This window comes from Eulemur rufifrons, chromosome 7 (genome assembly GCF_041146395.1).
Source record: "Eulemur rufifrons isolate Redbay chromosome 7, OSU_ERuf_1, whole genome shotgun sequence".
In the NCBI taxonomy this organism is placed as follows: Eukaryota; Metazoa; Chordata; class Mammalia; order Primates; family Lemuridae; genus Eulemur; species Eulemur rufifrons.
The window spans coordinates 12,235,007-12,255,444 of record NC_090989.1 but is presented as its reverse complement, the minus strand read 5'-3'; the positions used below and the strand labels follow the sequence as shown (position 1 = coordinate 12,255,444).

At 44.6% G+C, this 20,438-nt stretch overlaps 1 protein-coding gene across 3 annotated transcripts in view; it reads left to right on the top strand.

The window, feature by feature from the left end:
- The first annotated feature begins 15,901 nt into the window (after positions 1–15,901).
- EVA1C (eva-1 homolog C) overlaps positions 15,902–20,438 on the top strand; it is an 82,312-nt gene continuing 77,775 nt past the window's right edge. For all 3 annotated transcript variants that reach the window (XM_069472349.1, XM_069472348.1, XM_069472347.1), the window contains exon 1: positions 15,902–16,209. In XM_069472349.1, coding sequence (XP_069328450.1) covers positions 16,050–16,209 — 160 coding nt within the window. In that variant the 5' untranslated portion in view covers positions 15,902–16,049. The remainder of the gene's footprint in view (positions 16,210–20,438) is intronic.

Below are 20,438 nucleotides of genomic sequence, written 5' to 3'. Positions count from 1 at the left end.
AGAAGTTGGCACTGCCCATCTCAGCCTTAGCCAGAGGCATACCTGATGGCAAGTGTGGCTCAAAGTGCAAATAGATGCTACAGGCTAACTTAACCCAATGCCATGAATTGCTGATGCCAGGTCACTAGCCCCTAATTCAGATGCCAGTCTCACCAACCAACCTCTGGATAGTGACTAGGCTTTCCATATCATAAGTCTCCATTATTCAGCTCCAGGAGCATTCCGGTCTGTTGAAAACTGAGCACCACTGTTCCTAGGACAATCTAAGCTGAAATCCACCTCAGGGCTTTTGCACTTGGTCCTTCCCTTTGAAACTCTTTGCCCAAAACTCGAGTGGCTCAGACTCTCACTGCATGTGAGCTCTTCCCGCCTGTCCCTCACTCTCTATCTTTTTACCTTCCTCTTTTTTCCCTTATTGCCCTTATCACCTACTGGTGATGTTAGATATTCATTTGTTTGTCAAACTCCTCTACTAAAATGCACACTGGATAATGGTACAAAACAAAGTCCAGTGCTACATTCCGATTACCTAGAACACACATCATAGGGCATATCATAGGGCTCAATAAATATTGAATAAATAAATGCCTATATATGAATATAGTTAAATACATAAACCCTGGTCTTGAGACTGGTTAATGTTGGTCTATCCTAAAAGACAGGTTCACTCTTGGAATGCTGTCAAAAGTCCTCAGGATGCAGGTTTCTGAGCATACAAGCTTGTGAACTGGCCTCTGGACTATGGTGAATTAGCTGTGGAAAGCATCCAGCCTCTAAAAGCCAACCAGTTCATCACCAGTGGCCACATTTCTTATTCACACATGTTAAATGCACGTGTTTGTTTATAACCCATTTTAATCTTACAAGGTTAAATTCAAGTTCTGGAAAGGGGTAAAAAGAAGCTCAATCATAATTCCCATCAAATTCGTATTAAAGTATGTTTATCATAGACTTTCAGAATGTGAGAAGTATATATTATTGTACAGAAAGAGAAGTTATTTGATGGTTTACCCTGTATTATTTCATCTAGATAAAAGCTCATTAATGCAATCACATTCCAAAGTGGAGAGGTATGGAATTCTTTTCTCTCTTCTGATACAAGTTTTAATCCGTTTATCAATGAGTGTTTTAGTGTGTCATTTACTGAGATCAAAACAGTTCCATTTTCTGCTTGCTTAGCAGGAAGAATAAAGCATTATTTCAAAAATAGTCACTGTGAACCCCAGTGAAGGACATAGTTTCCATGCACTAGAAAAGAGAAATCTCTGACTTCTCAGTTCAAGCCAACAAAACACCAACATCCCCCAGTATCTGCTCTGTACACTGCATTTTACAATCAGCCACACTAAACTCAAAAAGCGTAACACAGAATACCTACCCCCAAGGGACTTGAGGTATCACTGGGAATATGACACACCCGATAAATTCCATGGCAACAAAGAATTTAACCAAGACTCCAAGATGATATGAGGTGTTACAAGTCCATGTGATAATTAAATGAAGTATTTGAGTGATAAGAGCATTGTGTTAGTATAATCCAGTTACATTGCTGTGGGCTGCTTACTGAAATAATAGTAAAGTGGATGAAGAAAAACAGAAACATGAGCTTTCCTTTTTTTTTTTCTTCTCTGAGGCAAAATCGAACAAGTAGAAAATATTCCCCTCTTGTCCGATATGAAATAAAATAGCCATAAATGTGAAGCCAATCTCCATAAGAATCATGACACAGATGAAATATGTCATCTTAAATCTCCCCATATCCACTCTCTGCTCACTCACCTCCCCACACACATACATAGCGCTTTCTCATTGCCCCCATCTTCCCGAAGCCCCAATTGCTGTAACCTTCCCGGAATGAATCTCCCTGGAAAATGCCTGCCCTAGAATTATTCCTTTTCCACCTCCCTCCCTATGCTAACCTCCCCTTCTTTCCTCTTTTCCTCCATAACCTGTTCCTTACAAAAGCACTTTCAGATAGCCATAAGAAAATGAAGAAATTTGACACATTTACCGTAAGGTGTTGAAGCATAGCAATTTGCAGCCTACTCATGAACATTTTTACACTTTAAAAGAGGACATTTGGGGATCGCAACTCCCAAAATGAATTTCTAGTCACTGTGGCAGTGAATGTGGGAGTGAGCAGGCAGGTCATTGGTCAAGGGGGAAGAGGAACTTCTGAACTTTGTGCATAAATCTGCCTGTCAATCCCAGCCATAATTCCATATATTACAGTTTATAATTTGGGGACATGACTCAATTTTTAAAAATACACTTTAAAATCCATTCTGAGAAGTATTCACTGATCCTGCTAGGACATTTCCCACAGAGGCCGTATCCTCACTGAACATGTGTTTTGTTGATGACCAGGGTCTCAGAGTGGATGACTCAAAAGTGCTGCATTGCTGAGTTGATGACCCTGTTCTTTAAACAGAAAAGTGTACCAGGCTGGGTGCAGTGGCTCACACCTGTAATCCTAGCACTCTGGGAGGCTGAGGTGGGAGGATCTCTTGAGGCCAGGAGTTCAAGACCAGGTTGAGCAAGAGCAAGACCCAAACTCTACAAAAAATAGAAAAAATTAGCTGGGCATGGTGGCACATGCCTGTAGTCCCAGCTATTTGGGAAGCTAAGGCAGGAGGATCACTTAAGCCCAGAGTTTGAGGCGGCAGTGAGCTATGATCACACCACTGCACTCTAGCAGAGACTACACAGTGAGACTCTGTCTCAACAAAACAAAAAAAAAAAAGAAAAAAGAAAAGTGTACCAAAATTCATGCCCAATTTAGAGATTAAAATATCAAATGATAAATTTCAAAGCTATTGTGAAGACTGATCTAATATCTTAATCATTAGACAGAATATAAGAAAATGAGGAAAAATGTATGTGAATTAATAGATAATAGGACAACTTTATGCCCACAAACACAAATACAAGTTCTTTTTAAGTCAGGATGGAACAGTCATAAAAATTGACCATACTCTAGGCCGTAAAAGAGGCTCCAATCAATTCCAAAAAATCAACATCATACAGACCACATTCTCTGACTATAAAGCAATAAGAGACTTTGGTCATAAGCAGATAGGGTTTCTTTTTAAATCCTATAGATCTAGGGGGGAAATTTTCTACTAAATAATCCTTGGAAAGCATAAGAGAACTTATGAAAGACTTGGAATGCAACAAAATGAACACTTTATGTAGCAAAATCTGTGGGACACAGTGCTTACAGGAAAATTTATTGCTTTGAATACACTTATCAGAAAGCAAGAAATATTGAAAACAAATGAGCTAATAATAAATGTTCAAATCAAGAAATTGGAAAAAGTACAGTGGAAACAGCCCCCCAAAATCAGAAGGATTAAGAAACAAAGATAAGAACAGAAAGCAATTACAAAAAGAATGAAAAAGTCACTAGAGAATATTCACAAATCAAAAGCTGGTTATTTCTGCTTTTCAAATGAAAAATTCTGACTGGGGACCATAGAAAAGACAGAGATGCCCGCTAGGCTACTATCTATTACAAGAGGTCTTAGCTAGTGACAGAAGGCAAGACAAAGAAGTAAGAGATAAGACAGTCATTTATTAATACTTAGAAAATTCAACAGAAATACAAACTAAATAAAAGTTTAACAAGGTTGTTAGATATAAGATCAAGTTACCAAAATCAGTAGGATTACCTCTACATTAGCAATAGCTATTTAAAAATGTAATGGAAAACAAGATGCCATTTTTAAAGGAAAAAACCCTACAAATTAACTCAGAATTAAACTGAAAAAGACTGCACGATACCTTTAAGGAGAAAATTGCAAAAGAAGATCTGACTAAATAAAAAGGCATACATGTTCATGGAAGAACGTCTTCCCATTGCAAAATTGTTAATGCTTCCTAAATTGAGCTGTAAAATCATTGCCACTTCAATAAAAATTAAGAAACTCCAAAAAATCATGATACATTTATATGGAAAAATAAAGGTCCATGAATGACTCAGTCAGCCTGACAAGAATAAAGGGGGTCTTGCCTTATGCATGAAGACACATCTCAAAGTTACAATAATCAAATTAGAATGGTTGTGATGAAAGAATAGATAAATAGCCCAGTGGGATGGAACTCAGACCCCCAAACAGACCTGTGTCATGGAGGTATGGGTTAACAAGTCTGAAACTGCTTTTCATGTATCCTGAGGTTGAAAAATAAGTAAACAGATGAGGGACGGTAAGAGCCATCTCACTATTGGAGAGGGAAGTTACATCTAAGCAAGAGGGTAAGGCTAAAATGAACCCTGTGGTACTGGATTAGAGTTAGAAGCATCAGTATGATCTCATGTTTAGCTTAATATGGATAGAGATGGACACATACAGAAATAAGTGTAGATATGTATTCTACCCGGGTTTGTACACATGCATGTATTTCTTAGCTATGTTCACTGACAGAATCTAGAAGCAGTGACACGCCAGTAGCAGTGAGCACGCCCAGTGTCCAGATCTTGGTTTCTAATACGATTATTAAAAGAATCAGGCTCCTTGGAGAAATGGCTGACTCTGGGGCTGAGACAAGGAACACATAATATGAGTTTGGAGCATCTTATAGTACCAGAAAGTAAGAAAAGCTTCAAAAACAAAAGAATGAGGGTATGGCAAAGGGTCACAGGAACCAACCCGAAAGAACTCCCAATAGAACAATCTGAGTGACAAAATAAACAACATAGTATTGGATTATAAACTGAGGTATAAAATAAACACACATAAGTCTATACTGATATAAAAATGATTGCATAAATAGAGGAAAAGAGATAACTCTTCCTTACAAAATTAATCCAAAAAATATAGGTACATACTCCCTGCTTCAAGAGTTGGAGCTTAATTTTCACACTCCCTCCCTCCTTCCCCAGCATAGGTTCAGTGACCTAATTCCAGTGATCAGAATATGAAAAAGGAAAACCAGTAACTTTATAGTTGAGAAACATGGCAAATGCTCCTTTATCCAAGTGATCAAGGTTAGCGTCGTGCACACGCCGTTACATGTATGTAAGTCATGTTGCACCCCTGACGTGATGGGACGAGAACATGTCACCTCTGTATGTCCTTCCCAAAACCCATAAACCCAGCCCAATCACATGAAAAACACCACATAAACCTGAATGGAGGGACCTAAAAAATACGTAAGTAATCTTTAAAACTGTCAAAGCCATGACAAACAAGGAAGGACTGCAAAATTGTCACAGACTCAGGCGGAACACGGCAACTAAATGCACTGTAGAGCCCTGGAACAGAAAAAGACCCCTGGGGGGAAACTGGTGAAATTCAAATAAAGTCTGGAGTTTAGTTAATTGTGATGTGCCAATGCTGGTTTCTCAGTTTTAACAAATGTATCATACAACCACGAAAAATGTAAAGCATTAGATGAAACTGGGTGAGAGTATACTGAATTTTTTAAACTCTTCTGTAAATCTAGAAATATCCCAAAATAAAGTGTAGTCAAAACAAAACAAAGACCTATGCATAGATAGGAACTTTTTATTTATTTTTTAAAGCAACTTTATTGAGGCAAAACTGATCTACAATAAACTACACACAATGTACAATTTGATGAGTTTGAACGTATGCACACACCTGTGAAACCATCACCACAATCAAGATAACAGACATATCCATCACCTCCCAAGGTTTCCTTGTGTCCATCTGTGGTGTGGTTGTTTTGTTTTGTTTTGTTTTGTAGTAAGAACACTTAACATGCTATTTACCCTCTTAACAAATTTTTAAGTACATAATACAATATTGTCAATATACAATAGGCACTATACTGTATGGAAGATCTCTAGAACTAATTCTTTGCAACACTGAAACTTTGTACCAAGTGAACAACAATTCCCCATGTCCCCCTCCCGCTGGCTCCGGGTAATCACCTTTCTAGTCTCTGCTCTGTAAGTTTGACTATTTTAGGTGCTTATTATTATTACTAATACTTATAAGTGGAGTCATGTCCTTCTGTGACTGGCTTATTTCACTCAGCACATACCTAAAAGAATTGAAATCAGGATCTTGAAGGGATATTTGCACTGTCATGTTCATTGTGGCATTATTCACAACAGCCAACTTACAGAAACAACCCATCGACAGATGAATGAATAAAGAAAATGTGGTATGGACATACAATGGAATATTATTCAGCCTTTAAAAAGAAGGAAATCAGCAGAGGTAGTCATTCAAGTCAGCACTTTGAGAGGCTGGGGTGGGAGGATCGCTTCAGTCTAGGAGGCCACACTAGCCTGGGCAACATAGTGAGACTCCATCTTTAAAAAATTTTTTTTAAATCAGCCAAGTGTGGTGGCACATGCCTGTATTCCCAGCTACCCTGGAGGCTGAGGCAGGAGGATCTCCTGAGCCCAAGAGTTTGAGGAGGTAATGATCTATTATAGCACCACTGCACTCCAGCCTAGGTGATAGAGTGAGACCCCATCTCTAAAAAAAGAAAAAAAAGGCAGGAAATCCTGCCATTTTCAACAACATGGATGAACCTGGAGGACATTATAGGAACTTGATATAGGATAAAGATAGCACCAAAACTCAACAGGAAAAGGATGGTATGGTAGATTGCAAAATATGGCCACAAATTCCTCCCATGGTGACATGCATGCCCCTTTGCAATTTGACTTTGTAGTTTGCAGTTCTTCCCATCAGGAGGTGAAGTTGTTTCTTCCCTTGTCAGGGAGCAATTTGGATTCTTGGGTCTCCAGGAGTAACTGAGTGCCAGTGTCACTATGTTGTCATCATCTCTTCATGTAACATCTTCCCTCAGAGTATTCCTGGCTTGCTAGTTTAAATTGTGACAATTTCATGAATTTGCATGATTTTATTTACTTCTTTTGGTCTTTACTACTCAGTTTGATTCCTTTTTGTGTATTCACATTTAAATTACATCAACTCTGTACTTTTGCTTTGTTGCTATTAAAGTAATCCTGGAATACTAATTTCAAACATAATTATGTTTTCAGTGAGGCTTATTTTGGGCAAATCACCCCCAAAGGTGCAGGAAGACTGATAGAAGGGCAGGCAGGTCACCACTCTGCAGATGAGTAAAGTGGGTAAGTGTACCTGGGGAGGGCAGGGGCCAGCAGGCACCCCAATGAGTTAGGGAGGAAAGCCAAAGCAACCTGTGGGGAAAGAGCATTCCAAGTAGAAGCTACAGCAGATGCAAAGGCACTAAGGTGGGACATGAGCAGAGTGGACAAGGGACAGCAAAAGGGCCAGTGTGTCTGGAGGTGAAGGAGTGAAAGAGCCATGGTTTGTGTAGTGCCTGGTTGGCCAAGGTAAGTTCTTGGTGAGATTTGAATTGTCTGGATTTGCAATTCCCAAACTGGGCACCAAAATGCCCAGAGCACTACAAGAAACTCACAATTTGCCTTGGAATATTTTTATAAGTTGAGGGAAATACAGCGATTCTTGACAATCTATTGATTACCAGGCAAACTACAAGCTCAAAGTAGTCCACATTTTCACCATTACTTCCCTTTAGGTGATGCCACAGCTTTGCAAAGCTGGGTTTCCAGTGATTACCATGATAAAAAGCAAGTCCCAAGCAAAGGGGCAGGAAGTGAGGGTGGTGGTGTCCAATCTGATTTCAAAGTTGAAGAAATAGTGACATGCCCAACAGGTGTACACAGCCCATTAGTAAATAACTGTGCTTATTTAAAAATAAAATGGATCCTATTCCTGCAGCTGTAATTAAAAAAAGGAAAAAAGTTTTTTAAAAGTAATAATAAAAATAAAATCAAGGCTGGGTGAGGTGGCTCACGCCTGTAATCCCAGCACTTTAGGAGGCTGAGGCTGGAGGATTGCTTGAGGCCAGGAATTTGAGATCATCCTGGGCAACATAGCAAGATCCATCTCTACAAACAATTTAAAAAATTAACCAGGTGTGGTGGCTAGTTCCTGTATTCCCAGCTACTTGGGAGGCTGAGGCAGGAGGATCACTTGAGCCCAGGAGGTCAAGGCTGCAGTGAGCTGTGATCACACCGCTGCACTCCAGCCTGGGTGACAGAACGAGACCCTGTCTCAAAAAAAAATGTATTTTTAAAAAAATTAAATAAAAATATTTTTTTTTCAATTTGTGTGCATTTTTTCAACCTGCTACTTAATTATTAGACCATAAATACTTATTAATTTTTTGGATCTAGCTATTTAATAAACAGAATCGTTTAGATCTTTTGTTTTCATTTTGTCCTGGGGTACTGCGAAAAAGGATTGAGACACTAAGGATGCCATGAACTGAGGAAGTTTGAGAACCTCTGGTCTAGACCCTTAATCAGAGCTCATTTTATTAATCCTAAATTCTCTTTTATGGATTTTGATTCATTTTCTTTTCAATAGCTTTAACTTTCCCTTGAGACTGGTCATTTAAAATTTTTCATTTGTTTGTACACTCATGTTTATAGCAGCACTATTCACAATAGCCAAAAAGGGGAAGCAACCCAAGTGTCCATCAACGGATGAATGGATAAACAAAATGTGGTGTATACATACAATGGACTATTTTCCAGCCTTCAAATGGAACAAAATTCTGACACACACTCCAACCTTAAATACCCTAAGTAAAATAAACTAGTCACAAAAGGACAAATACGGTATGATTTCACTGAAAGGAGTTGACCTAGAGTAGTCAAATTCATAGAGACAAAAAGTAGAATGGCGGTCGCCAGAGGCTGGGGGAAGGGAGCCTGGGGAGTTAGTATCTAGTGGGTACAGCGTTTCAGTTTGGGAAGACGAAGAGTTCTGGGGATGGGTGGTGGTGACGACTGCACAACAATGTGAATGTACTTAATGCCACTGAACTGTACACTAAAAAATGGTTAAAATGGGCCAGGCCTGGTGGCTCATACCTGTAATCCCAGCACTTTGGGCATCCAAGGAAAATCGCTTGAGGCCAGGAGTTTGAGACCAGGCTAGGCAACATAGCTAGACCCTGTATCTCAAAAAAGAGGTTAATATGATAAATTTTATGTTATATAAATTTTTTTGTTATGTTATATAAAATTGTATTGTTTTACCACAACAAAAAAGTTATTTTTGATATTCAGGGGCCCCTGTCACTTTTCGTAAGACATAAATTAAGATTCCCAACTACAGAGGGCGCCATTGACAGTTCCTAGTGGCATTTAGGGGTTGGGTGGGCAGGACCTGTAGCTGCCTGAAGCTCCAAGCTTCTGCCTTCTGTAGTCGCCTGCCTGTGCAACAGTCCTCAGCCTCCAGCCTCTCCCTCACCCTTCTGTGACTTTTGTTGAGGAGATTTTACTGATGCTGATCGAGGGGGAGCCAACTGGGCATATACGTGGCTACTCTTCTCTTTTCTTCCTTTCAGGAGAGACGAAAGTCACAAGAGGGGCTAACGTGGTATCTACATACAACAGAATATCCATTTGCCTTGGAAAGGGAGGAAATTCTGACAGATGCTGTAACAGGGATGAACCTTGCTTGAGACACTACACTAAGTGAAAGAAGCAAGACTAAAAGGACAAATAGTGTACGATTCCACTTACACAAGGTACCCAGAGTAGTTAAAGCCATAGGAGCAGAATTAGAATGGTGGCCGCTGGGGCTGGGGAAGAGGAGAATGAGGAGTTGTTGAATGGGGACAGAGTTTCAGTTTTGCAAGACAAAAAGGGTTCTGTGGATACATGGAGGTGATGGTTGCACGATAATGTGAATGTACTTAATACCACTGAATGGTACCCTTAAAATGGTTAAAACGGTAAAATTTATGTTATATATATTTTACCACAATAAAAAATCATTTTAAAAAGAAAAATAATTTTTAAAAAGATATGTGTGTGTGGTGTCAGGTCTTTGAGGACCTGAAGAGCTCAAGTCAGATTTGGCTGGCATTTCAGAGGAAAGCCAGGTTCCCAAAACTTAGGTATGTCACAGGGGCTGGCGAAAGGGACATTGCTGGGCAGAGGAAGCTGATGAGGAGGTGAGCCAGGCCTGTAGGGTCCAACAGAGTGGACCAGGGGAGGGGAGGGAAGCAGGTATTCAGAAAGCAGCGTCGGGGAGAGTGTCCCAGACAGTTCATAGGAAGAGAAATACAGCAGTCTGGTGGAAATCCACATTGTAGTGTCCCCCCAGAGGATCAGGGCCGCTGTCATTCAGAGAAAGAAGCTGGAAGCTGTTCCCATCACTACCTAAGAAGGCAAAGTGTATTTGATCACAGAGACATTCCTAGGGGTTCAAATTAAAGCCAAACACCATCTTATGCTCAGGGAAAAATAACATGCATCCATAAAACGAATGCATTTACTGTCACAGCTATCTGTGTCCGAAGCTTCTACTCTGACCAGCTCTTCAAGCTCTGAACTCCACCACAATCCACAATGCACGTACCAGACTTGTCCGAACTGGGATTTGGACCTTGAGCTCTGACTATAGAACCCAGACTGTTAACCACTGACTGCCCCATGCGTCTGCGTGCAGGGTAAGCTTGGTTTTCTAGAACCAGAGCTGCCACTTTCCAACATACTGGGGTGCTTCCTTCCACCAGCACACTTTCCTTGCAGATGGAAGAGAACTTGGTCGGAAGAGTGCCTGGTCCCCCAGCGGAAGAGAAGGTGGAAGGACGGAATAGGAGCTTCTGGAGACAAACCGGCTCCTTGCTCTCAGGCAGGGCCGGGACAGCCCCACTCCCTGAAGCCAGCAGGTCACCGGCAGCAGCCTCAGGACTTCTTTGGAACCAACACCTTCCAGCCTTGGTGGGGACAATGCTGGTGCTCCCTCCAGGATGGAGTCCATGCTGTCCTCCAGAAACTTTGAAAACTTGGGAACTCCCACACTGAAAAATTCAATGAATTTTCATGAATCAGAATTCAATGAGTCAGAATTCATGAATCAGAATTCAATCATTCACAATGCTCCGAGAACCTCCAAAGGTTTGCTTGCGCTGAATTCTTCTTTTGCAAAGAGAAAACTAGGATTAACATATAAACAAATTGATAGCATATGCAAAGGTAAGTGCAAATATTTATTTAAGAAAAAATTATGGAATTTCAAGGAATCAGTATAGTTTTAACCCAATTTTCTGAAATCCTACGTCTATTTTAAATGGGTTATGAGCTTCTAGAGCCAAAGTGGACTTTAGAATTCAGCCTTTTCATTTTGCAGATGTGAAAAAGTGAGTGGCAGAGAAGTCAAATGCCCCCGTGGGTGGGCTGTCTCTCAGTGGAAGAGCTTGGGCTTGACCTGAGGTCTCTTGAGTGGCTGTTGAATATGAGTAGACACTATTGGACTTGATGCCTTTGACCTTCAATGCTACAGACATCAGTTGACTGCTGGGTACATGTTCTTAAAGGCCTCCCTTGTAGGCTTTGGGGCCAAATCTTTCTCATACAACCTTTCTAATGCATCCCCGGCTTTTGCGGTCCTCACCGAGCAGGCTCCTTGCTATTGATGTGGCTCTGTGGTGCCAGTTCTATAAACAAACCACTATTTGTTGCTTTCTAAAAATAAGCCTTTTTAGCTCTGGACAGCATTCAGCCTTGCTCTTCCTGAGCTGAAAGGTTGGTTTCTTTGAGGCTGACCGATGATGGCTTATGTCTTCTCAGAATGGCTACAGCTCATCTGTTGGAAGCCAAAAGCCTTACCTTGATGGCTGAGGTGAGAGGGCATGCTCAGGGCTGGAGTTTGAGTGCAAAGTACACAAACCTACTTCAAAATAGGCTTGGATATTTGAGGAGGGCAATAGCCAGGATCTCAAGAAAGAAGGAAAACAGAGTTGTCACTTGGAGCTGGAAAGGAGCAAGGATTGCTTTAAAAGAAAACAAGAGGCAGGAAATAAGACCTGTAACTGACAATGTCCTGTAAGCGTGCCTCTCGCATATAGAATGAATGCAGCAGACACAGAAGCACTTTTTAAACTCATGCAAGAAAGGACAAGATTGCCCAACAGTGCCACCACATAAAAGGGAACACTTTCATTTTACCTCCACTTCAGTGTCCATCCCATAATTGCTATGTCTTTGCAGTATAAGAGGGCATCAAATCCTAGTCTGGATGGTCCATGTGAGTTTGTGTCCTCAGTTTCCCCATCTGAGAAATGGAGAAGCTGGTAGTACTTAGGCCGTCTTCGTGTGACCTGGGCAATTGCTCAGGGGCCAGTGCTCAAAGGAGCCCTTGCTTGGTTTAATGCTCTGCTGTTACTATCTTGGAATTCTTAATGATTTTTGAACAAGGGGTCCTGAATTTTCATTTTGCACCGGGCCGGTAAATGATGTAGTCGCTCTTGGTTGGTATCTCTCTTAACGGTTGTTATGAGTATTAATGTTCTGGGAACACTTTACTATCTGGCTCACCCTTCATCAGACTGAATTTAGTTTAATTCCAGCTCCTGTAACTGTGCTGAATAACCAAGTGGCTATGTTTTTTATTATTCAAATGCCATCACAGAAGAAAGAGTTTAGGGGAAAACTGCCTTGGTGGAAAAGATCATCCCTTTTCAGTTCCCAGATTGATTTTACAAGAGTTCCCCTGCTTTGCAGCATATACTCCCATCCCCATTTTCCTGGCCTATGAGTTGTCATAGAGCCTCAGGGTTTAGGTATTTGAATCTGCAATATTTAGAGAGAAGGAAATAGGGTAGGGGGTATTGGTTTCCATTTGGTTGGGAGCACAAAAGCACTTGGAAGTGTGGGGAGCACAGAGGAAGATAATGGAGTAACTTGGTTTTCTAGCAAAATACCAAAATTCTTAAAGAGATAAAATTAGGACTAAAATCTCCTTATTTAACAGCAAAGGGCCGTGGGGCAGAGCAGAGGGAAGCCAGGGAATTGTCCTTCATGCTCCTCTCTCTTAGGCCCACAAGCACCGGGTCATATTGGGCTGTCCATCCACCTCCTAAACATCCCTCCAATGTGGCCACTTCTTCCTTCTCACCGAGCCTGCTGCGCCAACACAAAGCCCGGCCATACACTCCTGACTGCACTCCAGTCTCCCTACATCCACTCCATTGTTGTCTGATTTTTTAAAACTGCTTTATTGAGAGATAATTAACATACCAGACAACTTACCCACTTAAAGCATACAATTCAATGGTTTGTGGTGTATTACATTATTAATTCTTTTAAGTGGTGGTAAACATAAAATTTGCCATTTAACCATTTTTAAATGTACAATTTACTGGTGATAATTACCTTCAAAATGTAGTGTAATCGTTGCCATTATTTCCCAAACTTTTGCAATACCCCAAACAGAAACTCGGTATCCATTAAGCAATAACTCTTCACCCCCCTCATCCCGACTCCTGGTAACTTCTACTCTCTGCCTCTATGAATTTGCCTAGTCTAGATATTTCATATAAGTGGAATCATACAATATTTGTCCTTTTGTGTCTGATTTATTTCGCTTGGCATAATGTTTTCCAGGTTCATCCATGTTTTAGCATGTATCAGAACTTCATTCCTTTTTCCAGCTAAATAATGTTCCATATTTTGTTTATCCACTTGTGCATGGATGGACACTTGGGTTTCTACTGCCTTTGGGCTATTGTGAATATTGGCATACACGTATCTGTTGGAGCCCCATTCTTTGGGGTATGAACTTCCAGGACCCCCTTCTGACTCCTCCAGTCCATTTGCACTCAGCAGCCAGAGTAACTTTTTGCCAGCATACCTCCAACCACATCAGTTTGCTACTCACGATTCTTTGCCAGCTGAAGATAAAGATGGAAATGCCCAGGAACGTCTCCAGGGCCCTGAACTTGGCCTGCCCAATTCTCCAAGTCTCCTTGCGCTGCGCTTTGCTCTGCTCCGGCCACCTCAGACTTGTCTCCATCCTTCTATGGAGACAGACTCCTTTTGGATTTCAACATGCTGGTCTCTTTTTCTAGAATGTTCACCCTCCCCAAACACCCAGCTTTTGCTGGCTCTTGCTTGGCCAATTCTCCCTGTCTTTCACATCCATCTTGCCTTAAAATTTTCGCTTAAGTCTCCCTTCCTCCTTCGGGCTCAGCTTCTCCATTACCCTCTTTTGCTCCGATGGCCCCTTGTCTTTCGTAACGCTCTGTTCGCTCTGCGAAGTTGAGCACTATTTTCCTCCAGCTGTAATATGACTTATATGGACTGAGCACTATCTTGGTTCAGGCCCTGTCCTGTGCACATCCCGGTATCAGGTTACCGAACCCTCACATGTCTCAGGACTTTGCCAGAATCATTCCCCATCATCTTTACAGGGAAGGAGACATGCGGATGCCGTCACCGTTAGTAGCAGTGCCCACTCTGGTATCTGGAAGCCAGCGCGGACCCACGGGGCGGTGCTGCCAGCCCCTAACGCTCAGAGAGCCTGACTCTCTGCCTGTGCTGGAACCCAGGGGCCCTCGCTCAGAACCTGGCACACGCTAGTACCCAGTTCATATCTAAGCTGGCTGAAAGAACGGATAGAATGGGAAGTACAGGACAGACCTGCATTTTGAGCAAACATCACTTACCGAGTGGCTCCTAAGTGCTGGGCATCCTTGCCTACCCTCCTAGCCTCAGTTTCCCCAACCTAGAGAGTGCACTCTAATACATGGCTTATTGAGAAGGTTGGGTTTTTATTTTAATGCAGATTTTTAAAATCTTTTTGTCTGGTCGACTGGGTCCCTCTTGACAAACACCTATGTTTTAGCATTTGCCACTCCATCCCCAGACTGGGAAGAAGGGGCTGGTAATCCAGCCCCCGCGGAGCACCAGTGGGACTCAGTGTCATCCACCTCTCCAGGATCTCAGCGGCCCACCTCTGAGAGGGTCCCGCGGGAGGCCAGCGCGATCACGTTTTCTTTTTCCAGGCCTCCGGGCCACACTCTGGGCAGTTCACAGCCCTGGAGCCCCGCCCTTGGGTCTCATTATCTACATTTCCGCGTCACGCCCGCAGCGAACTTGGCAGGCCCTCCCCGCGGTGTTCAGGAACACTTTGTGCCTAGCGCCCGCCTGCCGGGCCCTCCTCCCTCCCGCCGGCCCCGCCTGGCCCGGTCACGCCGTGCGGTCGGAAGGGTTTGGGTTTCTGGGGCCCAGGAACGTACACCAGGCGCTCAGCCACCGGGACCCCCAAGCACTTGACCCTCTAGTTGAGGGCACATAGGCCGATCCTCGCCCACCGGCTGGGCGTCCAAACGTGGGTCATAACCGCGCATAATCTAGAGGTTCAGAAAGATGCTATGGCCCAATTTAAAACAAAGCCCAATTATTAGCGCTTGGTGGCTACTTATGCAGGTCCAGTGTCAGATCCACTAGCGCTGCGGACGACCAAGGGAAATGTAGCGAAAAGCCACCTGACCCGTTTGAGACCTCCAGGTCGTTGCCGTCCTGGCTGCGTGAGCTTGGGCAAAGCGCCAGCGCTCAGTCTCCTCTTCTGTGAAATGGCGAGAACTGTGCATGCTTGGTGACTCTGCACGTGGCTCGCGGCGGGTGGCAGGGACGGCAGTGCTGCGATCCACGCCTCCAGGACCCCACCTTCCCGCGGTCCCGGCTCGGCCCCGCCCCGGGGGCGCCCCAGCCTCACGCTCGGCGCTGGATCCAAAGTGCGTCACGGGCACCGGGCGCGCTCCTCCCGCGGCCAGGGCGAAGCTGGCAACCGGCCAGGGCGGGCAGGGCCGGGGGTGTCGGGCCCTCTCCGGGGCTGGAACCCGGGCGCTGAAGGCGCTCAAGTTGCTGCCCCTGGCACGCTGTTGGAGGCGCCCTCCGTGGCGGGCAGTGCGCCAGGTACCGGCCTCGGCAGCCTCCGGGCGCGCGAAGGCTACGCTTTCCCTCCTGCCCCCCTCGCTTCCTCCTGCGCGGCGACAGCGGAGATTTCCTCTCGGGGAAACTACGCGGATCCTTCCCGGGGCTCCTCGCCCCGCCCCAGCTCTCCGCCCCCTCCCCTTTGCTGGGGAGCCTGGGCTGGCCCGAGCCGGGGAGTAGGCTCTGGCTGCCTGGGCCGGGAGGCGGCGGGGGGCCGCGGAGCCGCTGGCCACCGACTCGCCCCGCCATGTGACGCAGCCCTCTGCCCTGCGACCCCCAGCGCTCCCCGGGCCCGCGTCCGCGCCCTGCCGCGCGGCGCACCATGCTCCTGCCGGGACACGCGCGCCCGCAGCCCGCGCCCCAACCCGCGCAGCATCCCGGCCTCCGCAGGCAGGTAGAGCCGCCGGGGCAGCTCCTGCGCCTCTTCTACTGCACTGTCCTGGTCTGCTCCAAAGAGATCGCAGCGCTCACGGACTTCTCCGGTAAGAGCGCCCTCCCTGGCCGTGCGCCCCCGGCACCGCGGTGCGCCCAGGTGAGCCCTGGGCAGGGGACAGCCGCCCCTGCCGGCGCGGCCGGGTTGGATCAAAGTTGAGGCTTGCTCATAGCCACTTTTCTTGTCTTGTGTGAGCCGTTGGCATATAGGTACTGCGTGCCGGGTGGCGGCAGGGGAGCCCCCCACCCCCAGAAGGAAGGGTGTATAATATATTTAGAGTTTTTATGCTGTTGACCTCGTAGATTTCCCAGCATAAGGGACCCAGCCTGACCTACGCGCGTGCTCGCCGGAGGCTCCTAAAGCTGAGTCCTGTGCCGCGCCCAGTGCTGTTAAAATACACGTGTTGTGGTCTGTAGTCGGAGGAGTTGCACTTGGTTTGCCACCGCATAGTCTGGGTGCCCATGTAAGGAGACTAGCCAAGGGGACACCTGTCCTGAAGTCTGCCTCGGCAGGCAGGAAGGGAAGCCCTCAGGTACTGGAGGTCTGGTGAAAAGGCAGTAAGAGATGAGAAGCTTACAGAACAGAGGAGACTCAGGGGCGTGACTTTATTGCCAAAAGGTATTAATACCAGCGTCACCCCTCTTCAATCTCAGTTTCCTTCTCTCTCCCTTCTCCCTCTTTCTCTCTCACACACATACACACACTGACTCTCTCCTCTCCAGTATACGATGAGGTTTTTCTTTTTGGGAACTTGGACCCAGGCTCTTGCAGCGAATCTCAAGTAGTCTGAGGTTTCAGGTGTGCCGCTGCAAAGTGAAAAAAGTTTTTAGGTTGATAATGGGCTATAGGAGTGCGTGCTTGTATCAGTGCTACACTTGCTTAAGGTCACAAGCGTCCTTGCAACTGTAACAGCCCTGAGTCTCCCCCTGGCAAGGATGGAGGCTCTCATCCTTCCCCAGCCCAGCCCAGCCCAGGAAGCAGCTCTGAGCCTCCACTCCTCCGCCAGGGATCTTCTGCCAAGCCCAAGCTTTGCATAGTCCCTGTAGGGCCCTGCAGTGCAAGGTGTTTTGCAGTATAATTGTGGTAAACTGAGTCACTTCTCCGTCCTGTTTGTGCAGTAGACTAGTATTAAAACATGGCAAAGGTCAGGGGCAAACCAGTTGAATTGAGTTTCTAGTTTACTTAAAGAGAATGTCATTGTTAGTTGAGAGCCCTTAGGTCAGGGGTTCTTAGCTTTGAATATTTAATATCAAGGCAGTATTCCTGCCTAGCGAAGGAAACCAAGATATGCCTATTTGGCAAGCAAACCGTGGCCCTTAAAATCAAGCACCACAGGATCAGGACTATGCGGTAAATGTTCTGGGGAAATACATCAAGCTTTTCAAGTGCTATTGACTTTTTTTTTTTTTTTTTTTTTTAAATAGAACTTCATGGCTGCTAGAAAAGTCTGTATTTTCTGATTTAAGCTATGGAGAGCAGGTCTGAGTTCAGCCATAGTCTAGCTCTGAATTCTAAAGAAAGAATTAAAAGCTGACAAGCCCTTTTTTTGTGTGTGTGTGTGACATCATTGCAACTGAACAAATATTGCTTTAGGCAATTTGCGGTGTAACCATTAGATTGTTTTCACAGATTATAAGCACTCAAAAATTTTGTTTCTTTAGGGAAGCAGTTGCAATACTTGTAACATTCTATAGCTTACCACACAAATTTGGAATTGTCTGTGTGTAGCAATTGTTATATACAATGGACTTGAGCTATCAAACAGGCCAGCTATATCCTTAGTAAAATGAATGCTCTGATACAGGTTCTTCTAAATAATGTAATGATAAAAGCATTTCCTTCTGCTTTCCATGCAAACTTGAATTCCAGGGTTTAAAACTCTCGGAGGCAGCGGCAGGTGGTGATATTGCCACCCACAGCCAGTCCTCATACTCCCTCTGATCTGTGATGCTCTCCAGAGATCTGAAGACTAGGGAGAAAGTGTCAGGGAGCCTTTTGGGAAGAAGAAAAGAAATACAATGTCTTCCCAAACCACAGACACATTCAAGTTTAAACCTTAACTCTATACAGGGTGAAATCAGGGAAACATTAGGAAACTCTCAGGGAGAAAGAAAGATGAAGTCTTCCAAAGTTAGCTAATTTGACTTGAAACTTAACGAACCTTCAGGGCCCCCCAAGCATGTGATCTACAGCATGGAGGAAAATTCCTAAACTCCAAAGATGACAGTGTGAGTGTTCAGTTCAATGTTTTGGTTGAAGCAGTGGGTGCTAATCACGTAACTCCAAACCCCCTGGGGCCTCAAAGCTTGCTGCCCGCCTTCCTGGGGACAGTCGGTCCTGTTCCTTTTTATGAACTTGGAGGAGTGTATAGAAACCAAAGAAGAGCTGTATAAAGAGACAGTGGATCCTCCCCCGCGGAGCCTTACAACAATAGCCAGGCTAGAGAGCAGCATTTGACCATGCAGATACTTGCTTGTGTTTCTAAATAAGGGAAACACATCAAAAACTAGTAGAGGATGAAGGGAACTTGGGACTCCTCCTTTGCCCTGTGGAAAAGGAGGGAGGATGGTGTGTCCATGTGGAAGAAAGTACCAGAATGTCAGGGGTCGAAGCCATTGTCTGCGTAGTATAGGGCCTCCCAAGAGATTAGCAGTGCAGAGTTTTGAAAAGTTACTTAAGCCTTTGTCTTCTTTGCAACTCTTCCTTGAGCCTTTTGCTGAGGCTGTCAGCTGGCATAGTTTTCCTGGGTCATTGATTTTTTTGCCCCGGGGATTCCAGCATCAATTTTACTCTTAATAACCCCGAGACTGTATCGTGGCCTCCCCCTCCTCCCCCTCCACATTCACGACTTGTTCTAATCACCCCCAGTCCTGCTGGTAAACAGGCTCCCCAATCGCCTGCTTCTGTCTCATCTCTGAAGACATTGAGATGCTGCCAGCAGCCACTGGAAGGCTATCATCACTGCATTAAAAATGTATCCCAGCAAAGGCAAGAGCATTTTATGCAAAATTAGTGCCTCTGATCCTTAATCTTGTACTCAAATGTGCTTGGCTTTAATCCATTTTCCTCTTTGGGATGGAGTTCTGTTCTTTTGACTGCATTCTCAAGTTGAGAATTTGGGCTGAGATGTCCAAATCGATCATTGATTTAAAAAACAAAACAAAACAAAACAAACCAAACCCCCAGAGTATAATGTCACGACTATGGTCTTTGTTCAGAGAGCAAGACAAGGAGCTGGAGCTTGAAGTTGAGAGGAGGGAGGGAGGGGTGCCCTCTTAAGTTCCAGTCGTGAAAAGCAAGGGATCCTTTACATGTTGCCTTGCCATGAAGAGTGACATTTCAGTGTGTCTCTCAGACTTAGTGTGCACTGGTCCCACAGTACTTGATTTTTTTCGTGCTTTTACTCTGTGTAGTTTCTGTGCTGAGGACAAGCTGGGCCCTCTTTTCCCTTTCTACTTCTTTCCTTTCTCTCCTTTTCTTCTTCTTCCTTTTCTTTTTTCTCAAAGAAAGTCAAGAGATTGATGGACTTATGGGTAGGGGTGTGAAGGAGGAAGGGAAGGAAAGGGTGGAAAATTGTTCTAGTTCCCCCTGGAATTCCTGGAGAACTCTTGCCTTTGGACAAAGTCATCATGTTTGTATGTTTCCACACTCGGTTTTGCCCTAAGGCACATAGTGGTGAGTGTGGGAAGCAGGTAGGGCAGCCTTTAAAGTCTTCCTTGTACCCAAATGTCTCCAGACCTCAAAGAAAGGTCACTATATGCAGAAAGTTTGTTTTGTTTTGTTTTTGTTTTTGTTTTTGTTTTTTTTTTGAGATGAGATCTTACTAAGCTTGTCAGCCTGAAGTGCAGTGGCCATTCCCAGGTGCGATTATAGCTCGCTGCAGCCTCAAACTCCTGGCCTCAAGTGTTCCTCCTGCCTCAGCCTCCTGAGTAGCTGGGACTGCAGGTGCTCACCACCGCCGTGTTTGACAATACAGATACTTGCTTGTTTTTCTAAATAAGGGCCTGGGCCAATGTTCTCATCCCTGCTGTCGGTTGCCCAAGTGTGCAATGAGTGGTACTTGGTACCAGACTGTATTAGTTTGCTAGAACTGCCACAATAAAGTACCACAGAAGGGTGGCTTTAAACAATAGAAATTTATTTTATTGCAGTTCTAGGGGCCAGAAGTCCAAGATCAAGGTGTTGGCAGGGTTGGCAAGCCTCTCTCCTTGGCTTGTGGATGGCCGTCTCCACCCCCGCCCCATGTAGAAATATGGTAATTCAATTGATCTTGGAGGC